General features: G+C 41.0%; 1 protein-coding gene across 1 annotated transcript in view; it reads left to right on the top strand.

Moving 5' to 3' along the window:
* Positions 1-20865, top strand: part of MROH2B (maestro heat like repeat family member 2B) — a 67610-nt gene that overhangs the window by 18112 nt on the left and 28633 nt on the right. The window contains exons 14-22 of the mRNA XM_047799400.1: positions 4881-5037; positions 5184-5224; positions 5639-5780; positions 6364-6407; positions 8617-8724; positions 12331-12447; positions 16068-16175; positions 16727-16879; positions 19870-19896. Of these exons, the coding sequence (XP_047655356.1) occupies positions 4881-5037; positions 5184-5224; positions 5639-5780; positions 6364-6407; positions 8617-8724; positions 12331-12447; positions 16068-16175; positions 16727-16879; positions 19870-19896 (897 nt within the window). The remainder of the gene's footprint in view (positions 1-4880; positions 5038-5183; positions 5225-5638; positions 5781-6363; positions 6408-8616; positions 8725-12330; positions 12448-16067; positions 16176-16726; positions 16880-19869; positions 19897-20865) is intronic.

The following is a 20865-nucleotide window of genomic DNA, read 5'->3' on the forward strand; positions in this document are numbered from 1 at the left end:
ATACATTATTTCTCTTCTTCCCCTGACTGACTTAGACATATTGTCAAGGGGTAAGCGGCGGCACTAATGCAGTGAATACTATTCCCTATTCATCTGGGAAGATGTTAAAAGCACACATTCTCAGGCCTCATTCAAGACCTAATACAACCTCAACTTCAGGGAAAGGGGCTTGGAATCTGCATTTTCCTTTAGCAAAACAACCTGGGAATGGATTTAGTGGCCAGAAATACATGGTACAGCCAGTATACAATCAACAAACCAATTTAAGTGGATCAGAGAGAGGCTTTATCCGGGATGGTATTATAGGGTATGGTGTTTGGATTATCTGGGATATTTACGTAAGATACAGGTTTTAAGGCTACTTGCCAGACCTAAATGAATCGGTATATCTAGGCATGAGGCCCATGAATCTGAATGCAAATAAATTCTAAGATTTCTGATGCATATTAAAATATGGGAAATTCTGATCTAGCAGTAAATAATGAAAAAGTAGTCAAGGGCCAGACTCCAAAAGGTCTGATATGGCAAATTCCTACTTGTCCTTGATGAGACACTGAAATTTTAAGCACGGTCTAAATACTGTATTAGTTTTTATTGCAGTATAGTTGATCGACAATGTTGTATTAATTTCTGCTGTACAGCAAAGTGATTCAGTTGTATGTATATATACTTTCTTTTTTATATTTTTTTCCATTGTAGTTTATCTGAGGATATTGGATACATTTCCCTGTGCTTTACAGTAGGACCTTGTTTTTTAACCATTCTATATAAAATATTTTGCATCTGCTAACCCTAAACTGCCAATCCTGCCCCCATCACTCCTCCCCCTTGGCAACCACAAGTCTCTTCTCTATGTCTATGAGTGTTTCTGTTTCATAGATAGGTCCATTTGTGTCATATTTTAGATTCCACATATAAGTGATATCATGTAGTATCTGTCTTTCTCTTTCTGACTTACTTCACTTAGTAGGATATCTCTAGGTCCATCCATGTTGCTGCATATGACATGATTTCATTCTTTTTAGTAGTATTCCATTGTGTATATGTACCACGTCTTCTTTATCCATTCATGTGTCCATGGCCATTTAGGCTGTCTCCATGTCTTGGCTATTGTGAATAATGCTGCTATGAATATAGGCATTCAGATATATTTTTGAATTACAGTTTTGTCTGGATATATGCTCAGAAGGAATTGCAGAATCATACGGTAGTTCATTTTTTGTTTTTGAAGGAACCTCCGTACTGTTCTCTATAGTGGCCTCACCAACTTACATTCTTACCAACAGTGTAGGAGGGTTGCCTTTTCTCCACGCTTTCTCCAGCATTTATTGTTTGCACACTTTTAAAGTCTGGTCATTCTGACTGGTGTGAGGTGGTACCTCATTGTAATTTTGATTTGCCTCTCTCTAATAGTCATTGTTGTTGAGCATCTTTTCACGTGCCTGTTGGCTATCTGGTCTGTTTATCTTCTTTAAAGAAACGTCTGTTCGCAGAAAAAGTATTTGACAAAGTCCAACATCCATTCATGATCAAGACCCTCGCCAAAGTGGGTATAGAGGGAACATTCCTGAACATAATCAAAGCCATTTATGAGAAACCCACAGCAAATATAATACTCAATGGGGAAAAACTGAAAGCCCTCTCACTCAAATCTGGAACAAGACAGGGATGCCCACTCTCACCACTGCTCTTCAACATAGTTTTGGAAGTCCTAGTCACAGCAATTAGACAAACAAAAGAAATAAAAGCCATCCATATAGGAAGAGAAGAGATCAAACTGTCACTGTATGCAGATGACATGATACTATACATAGAAAACCCTAAGGACTCAACCCCAAAACTCCTTGAACTGATTCATAAATTCAGCAAAGTAGCAGGATATAAGATTAACATTCAGAAGTCAGTTGCATTTCTGTATACCAGCAATGAAATATTAGAAAAGGAATACAAAAATATAATACCTTTTAAAATTGCACCTCACAAAATCAAATACCTCGGAATACACCTGACCAAGGAGGTAAAGGACCTATATGCCGAGAACTATAAAACTTTAATCAAAGCAATCAAAGAAGATGTAAAGAAATGGAAAGATATTCCATGTTCCTGGATTGGGAAAATCAATATTGTAAAAATGGCCATACTACCCAAAGCAATCTACAGATTCAATGCAATCCCTACCAAATTACCCATGACATTTTTCACAGAACTAGAACAAACAATCCAAACATTTATATGGAACCACAAAAGACCCAGAATCGCCAAAGCAATCCTGAGAAACAAAAACCAAGCAGGAGGCATCACTCTCCCAGACTTCAAGAAATACTACAAAGCCACAGTCATCCAAACAGTGTGGTACTGGTATCAAAACAGACAGACAGACCAATGGAACAGAATAGAGAATCCGGAAATAAACCCTGACACCTATGGTCAATTCATCTTTGACAAGGGAGGCAAGAATATCAAATGGGAAAAAGAAAGTCTATTCAGCAAGCATTGCTGGGAAACCTGGACAGCTGCATGCAAAGCAATGAAACTAGAACACACCCTCACACCATGCACAAAAATAAACTCAAGATGGCTGAAAGACTTAACTATACGACAGGACACCATCAAACTCCTAGAAGAAAACATAGGCAAAACACTCTCTGACATCAACATCATGAATATTTTCTCAGGTCAGTCTCCCAAAGCAATCGAAATTAGAGCAAAAATAAACCCATGGGATCTCATCAAACTGAAAAGCTTTTGCACAGCAAAGGAAACCCAAAAGAAAACAAAAAGACAACTGACAGAATGGGAGAAAACAGTTTCAAATGATACAACTGACAAGGGCTTAATCTCTAGAATATATAAACAACTTATACAACCCAACAGCAAAAAAACCAATCAATCAATGGAAAAATGGGCAAAAGACCTGAATAGACATTTCTCCAAAGAAGATATACAGATGGCCAACAAACACATGAAAAAATGCTCAACATCGCTGGATATAAGAGAAATGCAAATCAAAACTACCATGAGATATCACCTCACACCAGTCAGAATGGCCATCATTAATAAATCCACAAATAACAAGTGCTGGAGGGGGTGTGGAGAAAAGGGAACCCTCCTACACTGTTGGTGGGAATGTAAACTGGTACAGCCACTATGGAGAACAGTTTGGAGATACCTTAGAAATCTATACATAGAACTTCCATATGACCCCGCAATCCCACTCTTGGGCATCTATCCAGACAAAACTCTCCTTAAAAGAGACACGTGCACCCGCATGTTCATTGCAGCACTATTCACAATAGCCAAGACATGGAAACAACCCAAATGTCCATCGACAGATGATTGGATTCGGAAGCGGTGGTATATATACACAATGGAATACTACTCAGCCATAAAAAAGAATGACATAATGCCATTTGCAGCAACATGGATGGAGCTAGAGAACCTCATACTGAGTGAAATGAGCCAGAAAGACAAAGACAAATACCATAGGATATCACTTATAACTGGAATCTAATATCCAGCACAAATGAACATCTCCTCAGAAAAGAAACTCATGGACTTGGAGAAAAGACTTGTGGCTGCCTGATGGGAGGGGGAGGGAGTGGGAGGGATCGGGAGCTTGGGCTTATCAGACACAACTTAGAATAGATTTACAAGGAGATCCTGCTGAATAGCATTGAGAACTTTGTCTAGATACTCATGTTGCAACAGAAGAAAGGCTGGGGGGAAAATGTAATTGTAATGTATACATGTAAGGATAACCTGACCCCCTTGCTGTACAGTGGGAAAATAAAAAAAAAAAAAAAAGAAAAGTCTGTTAACATCTTCTGCCCACTTTTTTGATTGGGTTGCTTGATTTTTTGCTGTTGAGTTGTATGAGCTGTTTGTATATTTTGGAAATTAATCCCTTGTAGGTCACTTCATTTGCAAATATTTTCTCCCATTCCATAGGGTCTTTTTTTGTTTGTTTGTTTGTTTATGATTTCCTTTGCTGCACAAAATGTTGTGTGATTAGGTCCTATTTGTTTATTTTTGTTTTTATTTCCATTGCCTTGGGAGACTGACCAAAGAAAACATGCACATGATTTATGTCAGAGAATGTTTTGAAGGGCTAAAAATTTTAAACTGTAGGAAATCAGTGGGTTGACATAAAGAGAAGACTAAGCACTAAGAGACTATATATAAGATCAGATGAGACTCATAGGAATGGGAGCCTGGTTATAATAGTAGGAAGGAAAATATAGAATGGCATAGGAAATCTTACCGTGAAAAAAAAGGACTGGGCTAGGTGATTAAATAGATGACAAGACAAAGGAAAGGGTCCACACTGACACTCAGGTTTCTATTAGGACATGAACCACACTGGAGTTTTCCGGGGCACACAAAATATGCTGACTACAGAAACTAGGTGCTCAGTTCAAGAGCAAGAAGATCAGCACCGGAAGCACAGAGGGTCACAGCAGCCCATTCGCTAGCCATTCCCAATCATTCTCACTTGGGACAGTTCCCCTTCAATCTTGGAGTTTGGAGAAATACACAGGGCAGTTTTGGTTGTCACAGTGACAAGGGGCTCATGCTACTTGACGAGTAGAGCCAGCACTGCTGCAGTGACCCACAGGAAAGAATTGTCCTGTCCCAAATTCCAGCAACAATCCCATGGAAAAACATCACCCAGCACTCACTGCAACTAGCACCCAAAATTGGAGGTGCTGTGCAGAGGCTGCATTTTATGATTTCATTTTGATTTGGCCTGAAGAACAGAATAATAAAAGGATAGAGAAAGTTTTCCAAATTATAGGGAAACACACATTGAAGACCAAGGAGGAATAATGGAAAAGGATAAGCAATCCTTATAAGCAAACATCTTGCTTTGTTTCCCGCAGGTGCTATGGCCAAGAATCCTGACTTTTGTGGTCCCTGAGGAATATACAGGAACTTTGCAATACCTGTTTAATATCATCAGAATTCTGTTTATGGCAGAGGAGAGGAAGAAGAAGAATGCCAAGGAGTCAACAGCACTTGTGATCTCTACAGGAGCTGGTTTGTATATTCAAAAACAAAGCAAAACATTTCTCTTATGAGAGGCTCGCTTTCAGAAAGGCTACAGGGCTTTGCTTGTCTACCCAACCCCTGTCTGAGTTTTTCTAGCTTTCACAGCAATAATGAAACTTGCTTTCTCTTTCTAGTGAAACTTCCTTCACCACAACAGCTACTGGCCAGACTTCTGGTAAGTGAGTTATGAAAAATCAATGTGGAATAAATTTAAGCCACTATAGATAATTCAGTTTCAAATTAATAATAATAATTACATATATATTTCAAAAGAAACACTAAAATGGCATAATAAATGTTCTGCTATACTAATGATACTCATGAAGATTTATTATTGGCAAAGTTATCTTTTCACTCAGAAATGTTGTTAAACTTTGTTTATGATTTTTAAAGAAGTGTAGACTGAATCTGACCCATAAGAACCATTCAAACAAATTCCACATCTGTTGTTTAGATTGATCTTTCTCCTTGGCCACGTAGGTGTCATTTACTCAAGCATTATTCCCACATGCCACAGTGGTAAAAGAAAAGGTAAGTGAGCCTTTTAAGTATCCTTGAGTTGATTAGCATTTTCTCTTCCATCCTCCAGGTAATATCTATGCTTGCCAGTTTAGGGAATTTATGTGGAGCTGGTGCCATAGGACTCTTGAAGGTATTGCCTGAGATAATTCACCCCAATTTGGTAGAGCTGTGGAATACACGAATACCTGAGCTTCTGCAGCCTCTGGAAGGTACACGGGGCTGGGATCAGGTCTTTATCCAAGGAGGCAGGAACACAAAGAAACAAGGCACCACTCCTGTGTCATAAACCATTATTGTTCATTTTAAGCAATAAAAACAATGAGTTTGGTATGCAAGGTAGACAGCTGTATTTTTTTCCTGGACTCTTTATGTTCTATTTCTCTACCAAATACACTACAAATGGACCTGGTTGGTTCTATACCTAGCAGTAATGTTTATTTTGCTCTAGTTTTATTTTTTCTTATATTTAGAGAAGCTCTCTTTTGGTATTGTTCCAAAAATTTACTATTCATTCATTCTAGAATACTAAAATACGGTCATTCGGTAGTTACTCTTGAAATTGGCAAAAAGTCTGAATTTTATTGTGGATTGAAGCCCTCTGTCCAGTTGACTGTCAAATATAAATTGCCAACATAGTAAATTTAGTCTGAAATAACAATCCTGTGTAGGGAGAAAGCTTGAAATGGAACTCTAATATCCTCTAAGGACCTGGCAAAAGAAAACTTGTCTTGATTTTATTTTATTTTATTTTATTTTATTTTTTGCACTTATTGCATCTATTTCTATTCCCAGGAAAGAACACTAGTATTGTGCTATGGGAGACCATGCTGCTACAGGTAAGGGTGAGTCCCAGCCTAAATGCTGATCATGCGGAGATGAAATCACCTAAAGTTACCCATCTTAACTAAAAATAATTAGATTCCAAAGGGCAGGAAACATTTCCTTTTCTTGAGAAAAGTGCTAGACTTAGATATGATGACATAAGAATTATGCTCTTGAAATCACCATAGTTTGAACAATCTTAATCTTCAGTTTGATTCAGAATCTAAAACAGATTTGAAGATTTCTTTTTTTTTTTTTTTGTCTTTTCTAGGGCTGCACCTATGGCATATGGAGGTTCCCAGGCTAGGGGCTGAATTGGAGCTGTAGCCACTGGCCTACACCACAGCCACAGCAACATCAGATCCAAGCCTCGTCTGTTGACCTACACCACAGCTCATGGTAATGCCGGATCCTTAACCCACTGAACGAGGCCAGGGATCAAACCCACAACCTCATGGTTCCTGGTCGGATTCGTTAACCACTGAGCTACGACAGGAACTCCTGAAGATTTCACTTACTATTATTTTTCTCCATGTCTTTCTTTTTTTGGCTGCACCCAACACATGCAAAAGCTCCTGGGCCACGGTAAGCCACAGCAGTGACTATGCTAGATCCTTAACCTGCTGCACCACCAGGGAACTCCTCTGTGTTTTCTTAAAACCTAATTCTCAGGTTTTTTCCTCTCTGTGCAATTGCATTCTTTCACCGTTCACATAAAAAAACAGAGATGCGCTTACTTTTCACTTCTTTGTTTCTAAATATGACTCCATTTCCTCCTCTATCTGCTTCTGTCTTTTTCTTGATGTCCAAACACCACAAGGCCACATTGTACCCCTTCTCCATAAAAGAATCTTTCTCGTACTTGCAATTTTTGGGACCTTTACAACTAAACACTGCCACAGACAATTTCAAATCCCCAAAACAGTAAATTGCAGGCAGGAACTGGACACTGGCTTTACAGAGGACATTTTTATTTCAGGAGCCCACAGGAGGTCAAGGAGCCCATGGGCAGGGAGCTTTTAATACAGCAGTTTTGTTCCTTAGTCACCTATATAGGAATTAACTGGAGCTTCTTTAAAATGTCAGCTTTCAATGACCTCTCCAAAGCATCCCCCACCCCTTTGCAGAATCAGAATCTCTAGGAGGGGTGCCTGAGAGCCCACAGATCTTAACAACCCCCACAAGTGATTCTTATCCAATATGAGGTTGGAATGCAGCTGTTCTATGCTTCCTGGTCCCAAACTCTGGCATTCACCTCTCCTCCTATATTCATGCTTCTTTTATCTCTCCCTCCCACTCTACCTTATTTTCCCCTGCTACCATTTGAAAATAACTGCTCTTCCTAAGAAGGATGGTTCTTTCTCTAGAGGGAAGCCGTGAGACCAATTCTTTTCTTTCCTCCAACCTTGAGAATACATCTAGGCTTCTTTTTCCCAAATTGTCTGCATTTACTTTCTTCTCTTAGACTGCCAAGGTTGTTTAATTGTTTAATTTCTTCTCTTTAAAGGATCCACTGAATGAGTTCCTACTAGGAAAATGAATACAAATCTTTCAATTGGCTTTGACACTGTGTCCTTTTTAAGCTTCAAGTAGAGAAAATACAGGAGAAATCATAGATTTTAGAAATTGCAATGGATTTTTGTCCTCCAAAAACACAAAAATGCCATTTTTTATGTATTGTTCAGTGAAGAGGGACATGGGCTCTTGCTTGGTTGTGGCCCTGGCTCAAAATAATTGGTGAAATCAGGAATATTTCATTAGTTGAGTGGAAGTTGGCAACTTGTACATCTAATTGCTTCTTTAAGGCATTTTATTCTGTATTCCAAAAATGTCCCTTCTTCTTAGTATGTAATAAAACAAACTAACTTTGACCAATGGAGTTTTTCCAAAGCTACCCAAACCTTGAAAAATGCTAACTTCAAGTTTAAGATTGGATTAGTTTCTATTTTAAGTCTTTTGGCAATTTTTATTTAAAAGGGAAAAGGAAGGCACTTACATGGGGTTATTTCCTCTTCCCGTGTATCTAATTCTTAATAGGAATTCAAAACATAACACAGTAAGGCTTCTAAAATAAACTAAGAGGAAAAGTTCCAAAGTGATCAGTTTTTTAATGGGAAAAAGAATAATCCCATTTAATACATATCTTTTACTTTTAGAATATATCATAACAAAAAAAAATACCAAGAAAGCACATTAAACAGTCACATTCACCTCCCACAACAGTTGCTCAAAGAATCATTACGGAAGATCAGTGACATCGCCTGGACCATTCAACTGAGTCGGGATTTCAACCAGCAAATGGACAGTTACGACAACACTTCTGTTGAGAAGGTTGGTTTTTCAGCTCAGAGACCTTTAGCTTCTACTTTATGGCCTAAAACGGCTGTTCCAGTTCCAACTGGTCTGTACTGCAACCAAAAGGTAGGAGAAATGGTTAGAAAATGCTACCTTCTCTTCACCTTACATTTGATCAAAAGTTACATGGAGTTCCCGTTATGGTTCAGTGGTTAACGAATCTGACTAGGAACCATGAGGTTGCGGGTTCGATCCCTGGCCTCCCTCAGTGGGTTAGGGATCCGGCGTTGCTGTGAGCAATGGTGTAGGTCATAGACACTCGATCTGGCATTGCTGTGGATCTGGTGTAGGCTGGTGGCTACAGCTCCGATTAGACCCCTGGCCTGGGAACCTCCATATGCCGCAAGTAGAAAAGGCAAAAAGACAAAAAAACAAACAAACAAAACAAACAAACAAAACAAAAAAAAAGTTACAGGGCTGCACTTATCTGCAAGGAAAATTGTGAAGTATATACTGCCTTCGAGATAAATACATGCCTGACTGAAATGCAGGGGTTCTGGTTCTAGAGAAGGAAGAAAACTGGATACTGGGAGACAAAAAGCAACCCCTACCGTAGCACTGGTTTAATGTCAGCATGTGTTTTGGTTTCCACTGGGCCAGTCTAATAAGGCTGTCGACAAGAAATAATCTACTACAATTTTTTTTAAAAACTTGAAAAAATAAGATTTCTCAAAGGCCAGGGTTTTCATTCTTCTGTCTCCGCAGGACCCCTAAAAAACCCTCCACATTGTAACCATCCATTCCAAATCAATCTAGTTTCTGCTACTTACTATTTATGTAGCTTCAGGTAAACTGTTTAACCTCTCTGAAGCCTCAGTTATACTTGCCAATAAAATGGAAATTATATCCACCCCTGAGGATTGTAGCATTATGAACATCCAATGAGAAAATGCCTCTAAAGTCCCTAGTAAAGTGACTGGCACCCAGCAGGTGTTCAATAAAAAGTAGATTGTGGTTATACATGTGGTTATACCATTCTTAAATTTTTTTGTTGGAAAAACATATCCTAAGTTGTTAAATATCCCCAGTACTGAGCATTTTTTGCAACAAATTCTTCATTATGAACTTACAACCCTCCTACATAATTTTCAAATCCCAATTTTTTTTCCTGGAAAAGCATCTCTTAGGTCATTCAGAGTTCCAAGTATTAAGTGTCTTTCCCCACAAATTCTTTCTTAGAAACCTGCAACTCTTCTTTGTAATTTTCAAAATTCCCTTTACCAATTGACTCTCTAATTAGGTACAGAATACTGGCTCTCCAAATTGATCTAGCCAGCCTGCAAACACACCTTTCAGGAAGATTTGGTGAGCAATGCCTCATCTTCTTATACACAAACTAGCCTTGTGCATCTCATGTAATAGCACTCATCCAACAACTTCCAGACCTACAAAACTGTTCCAGGATAATGATGGTAGGAGTAGGCAGAGCAATTCAAGCAATGAGCTGCCTAGGTGACTCTCAGCCTTCATACTTAACACCAGAAAAGTAAGAGTGTACCAAGTAGTTTTGGAAGCACAGCAAGCTACCCCTAGTGGCTTAAAATAACAGGAACCTAATTAGCTTATGATTTTGTAGGTTGACAGTTTGGTTTGGGCTCAACTCGTCAGTCTTCTGATCTCAATTAGTCTCACTGGGGTGTGCTGGGGATTGACTGGTCTGGGATGATCTTAACTAGGACAGCTTGTTTCTGCTCCTTACAGTTTCTCATCCTCCAGCAGGCTTGCTCTCATGGTGGTAGCAATGAAGTGTGCAAGGTCTCTTGAGGTCTAAGCTCAGAACAGATATATTATGGCTTCTACCACATTCTACTGACAAAAGCAAGTCACCAGGCCAGCCCAGATGCAAGGAATGGAGAAATAGAGTCTTCTAGATAGAAAGACCCAGGAACTCCCCTAGCAAGGAAGCATGGATAGAGGTGGGATAGAAAGGTTGTGGGCTATTTTTGCCATCAACTCCATTTTTTCTCCCAGTTTCTGGTTTTCTGATTTCTGGGATCCCTAGCCAAATCCCTGAATCTGACCAAATTCAGCAGCAAAGCAAAGGTTAGGGGCACCAGGAGCCTTGGAGGCTAAACCTTCACACGTTTTCCCCTTCACAGATTCAACTTTTTCTTCAGTACAAGATTTTTCCATACTCTTTCCTGTCCTTTTCCTAAGACAGAATTAAATAGACTCTAGTAGCTTTGTTCCTAATCAATATTTACTCCAGTGCGTACACAGTTTTGCTCATTATAATTCTGTTATCATGGGGGCTTTTGCCTGGACAACCAGGGTGCTGCCTTGTCAGATTCTCACTCTGATTGAGGCTGCTCTTACTCTGGGAGTTGTTCCACCTGCTTTATCACCTTGTGCCCCCCTCTCATCCTAAATCAGACAAATCCATACAATTTCTCCGGGATGTACTAATTTACCTTCATCAGTTACCACTACATTGTCCATTCATCCTGGGCCATAGATCCCTCCTGATCAATGAGGACCACTCAATAGCTACATTCCTTTGATCTCTGCAGAGTCCTTGGAGTGAACCTCCAACTGGGCAGTTTTCTCTCCTGTATGTAACAAGATGGACGTTCTAAATAAAGACATGACAATCTGGTATGAATATACCTGTGTGTCCCCCATGGACTTATCTACCTATTTACATCCTGGCCAGTGCAATGGTGATCAAACACAAGCCACTGCTGGGCTTTCCCCTCCCCCAGTCATAGCTCTGCATCTTACACAGCTTCTAAGGAAGGATGACAGGAAGCCCTGTCTTCCCTACTTGCCTCTTCTCCATCCTGATGCTGCAGAAGTAACCAGGATAGGGCTAGCATGAGGAAGCCAACATTCCACTACCTCTAAGGGAGGTAGAAGCCACAGAAGGACTCCCCACATGCTCTGTCACCACCATTCCTCCACCAGGTGCTTTCCCTCCCCCATTTACTCAGAGATCCCTACTAAAGACACAGTGTGTATGTGAAAGTTCTTATGTGACTTTTCCTCTTTACTACTAACACCATTCTGACAGCACTTCTGGACAAGTTACTCTACTCCTGGGACAGAGATCACCATGGAATATACAAAGTATTATTTCCAAAACTTGATTGTAAAGTTAAGCCTCCCAAACTATAAACTAAGTCAATATACTCTGGAGTTTGAGCATATCTGATGGCATCATCTTCAAAATGACCCAGTTTTCACTGAACATGTTTATTCAGTAAGCATGTACCAAGCACTTGTTAGCTACCAGTGACTGCACACTGGAAATAATCATTAAGACCCTCTGCTTCTGCTACCAAGAAATGAAATTCTGAGCATAGAGACAAACAAGAAAATTTAAACATTGCAGTAGGTAATGAACGGTATTATGAAGGCAGGGCACATGGCATAGAGGAGGGCAGAAGAACACAGGTGGAGGACAAAGCCTGGGGGGAGGGAGCTCTTTGAAGAAGAGATGGTACTTGAAAGTGCATGCGTATGAAGCAGTCATAAGTCACCTCAACTTCTTTTCTTTGAATGACTGTTTTAACTCCTCCTATTTTTCATCAGAGTCTTGATTTCCAACCTTTAACATTCTGTTGCTTATCTTTTGTTTTCCAGAAATTCCTTTGGAAAGCCTTGGGAACTACCTTAGCCTCCTGCCAAGATACAGACTTCGTAAGCACACAGATTAAGGAATTTCTGATTGCCCCAAACCACCTGGGGGATCAACGACAGGTGGGACTCCTTTCCTTCAATTTCTTCTCATGACGATGGTAATGAATTCTGTCTGGAAAACCTCTGGCATTTGTTATATTAATGTCTTATCCAGAATTATCCAGGCATACATTCAAAAGAGTCCAACAGAATTTTTCAGAAAAATGAGGTTTCCCTATTTAAATATCAGTGCTTCATTATTTAGACAGATTTGTGAAACTATTGAAAAATAATTTTAATCACTCTTACTTAACAAAATTATTTTAAATATATTTTGACCTTGGATTTATAACTTAAGAGTGTAAGTATCAAAATTATTGAACTCAGATGCTGAAAGTAAGCTTGTATACCATTGGTTTTCCAGCTGGAGTAAATATAACCTCAAGAGCTTTGCAAAGTGCTTTTGCCTAGTCCCCACCCTAGCCTAAGCTGGAGACCATATATGAATGTGAAGAAAAAAGATGTCTATTTTACAAAAACTTCCCATCTAGTAAAAAAATAAATTATTGTAGTGTGTTTTGTTATACCTCCTTCTTAGAAATGCTGAGGTGTTTAGAGTTCTTTCCCCATTGTAAATGCCTAAAAACCACCAGAATTATCTAACTTTTCTGTTCTTTTTAGGGCTGCACCCACAGCATATGGAAGTTCCGGGGCTAGGGATTGAATCAGAGATGTAGCTGCTGGCCTACACCACAGCAATGCCAGATCCAAGCCACATCTGCAACCTACAACACAGCTCACAACAATGCTGGATCCTTAACCCACTGAGAGAGTCCAGGTATCGAACCTGCGTCCTCATGGATACTAGTCAGGTTCGTTACCACTGAGCCACAACGGGAACTCCATAAACTTCTTGAACTTTTGAAACTGCTTTTATATTGTTCTTAGCCCCCTTTTCCTTCTCAGACTTTCAGTCATCACCTATTTATCATTGGCATTATTCAAAGCACCATTTTTTCCCATTCTAGTTACTCTTTCAGTTCTGCTCTAGGCTAGGGAACAACGTATATCCATTTTAGATATGAGCATACAGTATGGCTGTCATTCCAGGTCTGAGGGGTTCCCAAACTTTAAGAGATGAACTTTGTGACATCCATTTGAGCTTCTCAAATCCTTTGACCTCACTTCAAGTTCTTGAGTGTGTCCCCCACACACTCAAGTCATTTAGTGGATGACCTCTGGATGGGTGAAGTATCAACACATCACATTCTTAGTCTTGCTGAGCCTATGATCTTCCATCTCCTAAGTATGAATCTCTCTCAATCAGGTGACACCAGAGCTCTGATTTTGGCATCGTATTAGCTGAAGATAAACCTTGGCTCCCAGCATACTATCTATATCCCTCAGGTTCCTCCAAGTGAAATAAGGGAAAATAGACCCCTTCTCAAAGTTCCTGTTCATTGAAAGTTCTTAGAGAACAGTTTCAAGGAAGAAGAGCTGAAAGTGCAACCTTGAGAAACTAGAGAGAAGAGGGACTAAGGAAAAGAAGTGGGACATCTGTGCAGACCCGGTGGGGGTTGAAATCATCTTCACCTTCACCTATTTTCTTGGTGATGTCACTTTTTTGTTCAACAGTGGAAGTATAGGGATAAGTGAAGGCAAGTTGGAGAGTCAGATGTATCCAGGGCTTGGGTTTGGCCAGACTTAAATGACAGAGAACAATGGGATATAGGTCACAGCATGAATGCTGGGGAAGGAGTTAAGAAGTTAGGAAGATGGTTGGGAGAGGAGCAGCACTGAGCTCATGAGAGGTCCCACAGGTGGAAAGACACAGAGAGGTTTCTATCTAAGGCCATGCACGACCAAGGAACACAGGAACAGCATGTCAGGCCACAAGCTGTTAAAGAATTCTCCCAAGCATCTTCTGGCAATGGAGGGTGTGTGGTTTGGTATCTGCAGATTAATGACCATGCTTGTTAAGACCTTGTTGACAGTAGTCTAGTCCCTGGATGCTTATGGTGACTTAATCAGGTTATACAACCAGATGAAATATAATAGGACTCATAAACAAACTGCCATGAGGGAACAGTGGTGAAAGCAGACTGGGCAAGAGAGGTGGGAAAAAAAAAGAAAGGAAAGATGGCAGAAAGGAAGAAAGGAAGGAAGGGGTGGAGGAAGGGAGAAGAAAGGAGTTCCCTGGTGGCCTAGAGGCTAAGGATCTGGCATTGTCACTCATATGGCTCGGGTTCAATCCCAGACCCTGAAACTTTGCATGCCACTGGCTTGCCCCCCCCGCCCAAAAAAAAAAGAAAAAGAGAGAGGTGGGAAGAATATGAGCAAGGGGGGATAGAACCATAGAGTGTGAAACAGGACCTACCAGTGTTCAACATTTTAACTACTTAAGATAGAGCAAAGTTTTAGCAGGAGAGTGATTCTTTAAAAACATCAGTCAACTAATGTTAACTCAAAGGGTCATTTTGCTGTACAGCAGAAATTGGCACAACATTGTACATCAATTATAATTTGATTTTTAAAAATTCAACCAAAAAAAATTTTTTTTTAAATCTCCATTGGTTCCCACTAATCTAAGATTAAAAGTCCAAATTTTTTTTTTTTTTTGGTCTTTTTGCCATTTCTAGGGCCGCTCCCACAGCATATGGAGGTTCCCAGGCTAGGGGTCAAATCAGAGCTGTAGCCGCCAGCCTACACCAGAGCCACAGCAAGGTGGGATCCAAGCAGAGTCTGCGACCTACACCACAGCTCACAGCAACGCCGGATCGTTAACCCACTGAGCAAGGCCAGGGATCGAACCCGAAACCTCATGGTTCCTAGTCGGACTCGTTAACCACTGAGCCCCGACAGGAACTTCTAATAGTCCAAAATCTTGATGGAATTCCCTTTATGGTTCAGCAGTTAACAACCCAACTAGGATCCATGAGGCTGGGGATTCGATCCCTGGCCTCGATCAGTGGGGTAAGGTTAAGCTCATTGCAGTGAGCTGTGGTGTAGGTTGCAGATGCGGCTCAGATCCATCATTGCTGTGGCTGTGGTGTAGGCCGGTGACTACAGCTCCGACTCGACCCCTAGCCTGGGAACCTCCATAGGCTGCAAATATGGCTTTAAAATAGAAAAAAAAAAAAAATCCAAAATCTTGAGTGTGGCCTACAAGGCCCTACTCAGACCAACCCCCACTGCCCCCTGACCCCATCTTGCACTTCCCCTCCATTGTCCACTCTGCCCTCCTCTCTGTACCTCAGGGCCTTTGCATTTAACTTCCTCTCTGTTTGAAACTCGCCTTCCCAGATGCTCCAGTGACTCAACCTCAGGGCTCTTCTCCATGTGACCCTTTACTGAGGCCTTCATGGCTACTCTATTTATATTGTTAACTCCCCACAACTTGCAGCAGCTAGCAGCTACTCTTTTTTTTTTTTTTTTTTTGCTTTTCTTTTCTTATCTCCATAGCACTTATCACCATCCGACATATTATATATTTACATGTTTACCAAATTTATGTGTTCACTCTATGTCACTTCCCTGTGACATCCCCTGGTTGTACACTCACAAGGACAGGGAGTTTGGTATGTTCTGCTCACTCCTGTATCCCCAGCACCTAGAAGAGATCCTGGCACATAATAGGTGCTCAGTCAATATTGGTTGGATAATGGAACAATCTCAAAATATCCTATCTTTTCTGATTTTAGGGAACGACATCCATTTTAGGCTACTGTGCCGAGAACCACTTTGAAGTAGTTTTAAAAGTTCTTAAAACATTCCAAGATCGGGAAAAGTTTTTCATGAATCGATGTAAGGTAAAAAGGATAACCTTTTCCTCCAAAGTCCTGAGTCATTGATTTCAAGGGCAAATGACACTGATTCCTTCAGTGAATATTCCTTCTCCGTATCATACTTGCTCCTGTCCCCAGGTCTTTATTCCAGGTCAGGACTGCCAGAGCCCAAGCCCCGTAGAACCACCAGCTAGATAACAAGGCTACTCTACTTTCTGTCCTGAATGCTGGCCTGGGAAGTCCTCATGGGCTCTGTGTGTGCACAGGCTCATCAGCTGCTCGGGCCTCATGGACAATTCCCGTTGGGTACACTCCACTTTCCCTGAAAGCGAGGAAGCCAGTAAGTAAATATGAACACAAGTCTTGACACAGGAGCTTCTATTAAAGCCCGATAGACCCACCACACCATGCTTGGTGTTTACATTTGGATAAAGTGTACCAGCTTTAGGCTCATTTTAATAATTCCAGCCCCCCTTCTTTATGCCTAGAGTGGCCCATAGGATTAGGGGAAAAAAAATGGGAGAGAAAGAAACTCCCTCAATTATATTTTTGTGTCTCTCTTTCCTCCTTTTCAGGGTATTTTTTCAGGGAAAAAGAGCCTGACCAAGACTGACGTCATGGTTATCTACGGAGCTGTGGCCCTCCACGCTCCCAAGAGTCAGCTCCTCGCCAGGCTTGATCAGGACATTGTGTCCCAAGTCCTGTTTCTCTACGGCCAGTGCTCTCAGGTAACAGCCAACACAAGGTGACCACAATTGCCAGGGCTGGGGTTCCCAAACCTTGGAGGGGCTCAGTTCTTGGAAACCTTCAATGGTCAAAGGGTACAGACCCACGGAAAGGTAGGATCTGGACGTTCCCACTGTGGTGCAGCAGGTTAAGAATCCAACGGCGGTGGCTCGGTCACTACAGAGGTGCAGGTTCAATCCCCCACCTGGGGCACTCGGATTCAATCCTTGGCCCAGGAACTTCCATGTTCTGTGGGTGCAGCCATAAAAAAAAGAAAGAAAATTATTAAAAAAAAAAGAAAAGAAATATAGGATCTGGTATGTTTGGAAGATGAGAACGTATGGGAACAGAAAACATTAAGAAACAGGGTCAAGTGGTTACTTTCTTTCTTTCTAAGGCTGTGGGCAGGTCACATTCTACCATTCCCGTGTTGCCTTCCTGGATCAATTTTACCATAATGGTCTCACCCTTTTGAACTTAACAGCAATGACTCCTGTACAACTTTAAGGCAGCTGGCTTATGACTTCCTTGTAATAGTCTCTGGTATGTTACTAAATGTAGTCATTTCACCTTTTATATGGTAATATGTATAAACCATTTAAAATAGTGTCTCACAAATAGCAAGCACCATATATGTATTTTTAATTGAATAAAATACAGTATTTGTCAATCTGCTCCACTCACCTCCTGCTGTACTAACATGCCCCTCCATATTCACCCCAGCCCTCCTGATCATCCCTGATGCTCCTCAGACACACCAAGGATGTTCCTGCCTCAGAACCACAGAACTGAGTTGGAATTCACCCAGTCATTTCTATCCCCTGAAGCCACTTTTTGTAGCTTTAACAAAGCACTTTATACGTATTGTCAATTCAATGATTTTTGCTGATTAGTGCCAGCTTAGCTACCTAAGAATCACCTAGACATTGAGTTTAAAACAGAGCTTTCCAGAGTTATTATCCAGGGAGGTTGACTCGGTAAGTCTGGGGTGGAATCTGCCATTTGTATTTTTAAAAGGTTTGTAAATAATTCTTATTCACAGTCAGGTTTGGGAGGCTTTCACTGATTACATGCACACCCACTTCTCCCATTAGGTGGACAGCACCTGGATGTTAGGGATTGTATCTTAAGTTTATCTCCTCCTCTGTGCTCCCCGCAAACCACCTGTTTGATAAATATGTGCCCTTGAGGTTTATTCATGTGTGTATGTGAGATGAATGGAGTCACAAGGAGATAATGATATCATAGGAGTAGGTATATGCTAGTGGAAGAATGTAGGGAGGAGGTCCTCACACCTCAATTGCATGAGAATTACCTGGAGATCCTGTTAAAAGTGGAAATCCCTGGGAGTTCTAGTTGTGTCTCAGCGAGTTAAGAATCTGACATCATATCCATGAGGACGTGGGTTTGATCCCTGGCCTCGCTCAGTGGGTTAGGATCTGGCATTGCTGCAAGCTGCAGCATAGGTTGCAGATCGGATCCAGTGTTGCTGTGGCTGTGGCGTTATACCTAAAGCTGAAGCTCCAATTCAACCCCTAGCCTGGGAACTTCCATATGCTACAGCCATAAAAAGAAAAAAAAATAGAGAGAGAGATCCCTAATGAATCAATCTTCAGGGATGGATCACTGAATCTGTAATTTTAACATTCTCTTCAAAAGGTAATTCTAATTCTAAATTTCATAAGCAATGGTGAAAACCGAAAACATAATTTCAGAAAGATGCTTTATGTTACTTCAACATTTAGTCCATCAATGAGGAAAATTATGATAAAAATAAAAAAGGAATGAGGTAAAACGTGTATAGAGATCACTGTACACTTCCAAGGTAGGGTCAATTCTGCGGTAACACATTTGTACAGATTGTACAAGAAAAGCCACAGAGATCATAGGGGAAATTGTTTTTGTTTTGTTTTGTTTTGTTTGTTTGTTTTGCTTTTTAGGGCCTCACCTGTGGCATATGGAAATTCCCAGGCTAGAGGTCGAATCAGAGCTGCAGGCACAGCAACAGCACAGCAACAGCAGCACCGGTTGGGAGACAGCTTGCTGCAACGCTGGATCCTTAATCCAATGAGCAAGGCCAGAGATCGAACCCGAATTCTCATGGATACTAGTTGGATTCTTAACCAGCTGAGCCACAAGGGGAACTAGGAAAATTGGATGAGCAGCACAACTTTCGAAAAATCCCTATCAATGACACATTTAAGAAAAAAAACAAGAATCTCATTTTCAAAAACAGTTTTTAAAAGAGTTAAGAAATATGTAAATGCTACAAAAAATGACAGTGCTTTTCCTTGAAAAACACCTGCAGTCAGCAGTGCAATTTATGGGTTATTATGGAGCAGTGGAGGGAAGGAGGGTTATCTGAAATCAGATGGACAGCTGTAATGCCAGATTTGAATAGGAGCAGCTCATCACACTGTAAACAGGTGTTTGGGGTGGGTGCGTGAGTCTTCCTCAGGCTCAGTTCAGCCAGTGCACCTTTTTGCTCTCATGGACAAAACTGCACGTAAGCGAACTCAAAGTTCAGAATACACTAAAAATATTCCCCTGTATATCAGTTTCATTGGAGGAAATTTGCCTTTTCAACACAGATGTCTCAGAACTGACTACATCTCAGTTCCATAGTTGGTTGCCCTGTTAACTTTTATAACTTTTCACTACTCTTTCTGCCAAGAGCTTTATATACCATGCTTTTATTTTTTTAACCAACATCTGATGGAACCTCTTTAAAATGAAACATCTAGAACTCAAAACATTGCTGTCTTTGTGCTGCCTTCTGTAGCTTAGTCAAGATTCACTCATGACAAAGTGTCCGCCAACATACAAGGTCTCTGGTTGGCAGTGGGAGAGGGAGGCAACAGCTTCCACTCTTAGAAAGACTAAGCATCCTGTTCACTGCTGTCCTTCGGGTTGATGGGTGGTAGCCTTTGGTTGGGATGGAAGCTCCCTAACTGCCGCTCTATTATCTACTTTTGCCTTTGATTTTTTTCAGGTTCTGGGCGTGTCTGTGATGAGCAAGGTATGCAATATATTTTACATATTTCAATATATGTATTTGAATATAAATATATCTGAATACAAATCATACTCCCTGGAAGTTCAATAAGCATAAATGTTCTCTTGATTTGATTCCACAGGAAAGGATTCCAGTGTACAACTAATTAATCCAATTCTGAAGCCAAGATCCCTGACCCTGATTTAAGACAGAACAAGGGAGTTCCCTGGTGGTTCAGTAGATTAAGGATGTGGCTCAAGTTGCTGCTGTGGCATGGGTTCAGTCCTTAGCCCTAGCATGACATGGGAGAAGCAAAAAAAAAAAAAAGGGCAAAACAAGGAGTTATATTTGATTCTAGGTGGTTTGGAGTTAGTCTGTAAACTGTAACAGTGTTCTTAGAACTATAGCTTGTGAACCACCCAGAGACCATGAAATCAATTTTTTTTTTTTTTGGTCTTTTTGCCACTTCTTGTACCGCTCCCGCAGCATACGGAGGTTCCCAGGCTAGGGGTCCAATCGGAGCTGTAGCCACCAGCCTACACCAGAGCCACAGCAACGTGGCATCCGAGCCGCGTCTGCAACCTACACCACAGCTCACAGCAACGCCGGATCCTTAACCCACTGAGCAAGGGCGGGGACCGAACCCACAAACTCATGGTTCCTAGTCAGATTCGTTAACCACTGCGCCACGACGGGAATTCCATGAAATCAATTTAATATACCTAATAGATCACAACCAGAAAATTTTTTTATAAAAATAAAAGAAGAATCGGGGAGTTCCCGTCATGGCTCAGTGGTTAATGAATCCGACTAGAAACCGTGAGGTTTCGGGTTCGATCCCTGGTCTTGCTCAGTGGGTTAAGGATCTGGCATTACCGTGATCTCTGGTGTAGGTCGAAGATTCGGCTCAGATCCCACATTGCTGTGGCTCTGGCGTAGGCCGGCAGCTACAGCTCTGATTAGACCCCTAGCCTGGGAACCTCCACATGCTGC

Source organism: Phacochoerus africanus, chromosome 1 (genome assembly GCF_016906955.1).
Source record: "Phacochoerus africanus isolate WHEZ1 chromosome 1, ROS_Pafr_v1, whole genome shotgun sequence".
Taxonomy (NCBI): Eukaryota; Metazoa; Chordata; class Mammalia; order Artiodactyla; family Suidae; genus Phacochoerus; species Phacochoerus africanus.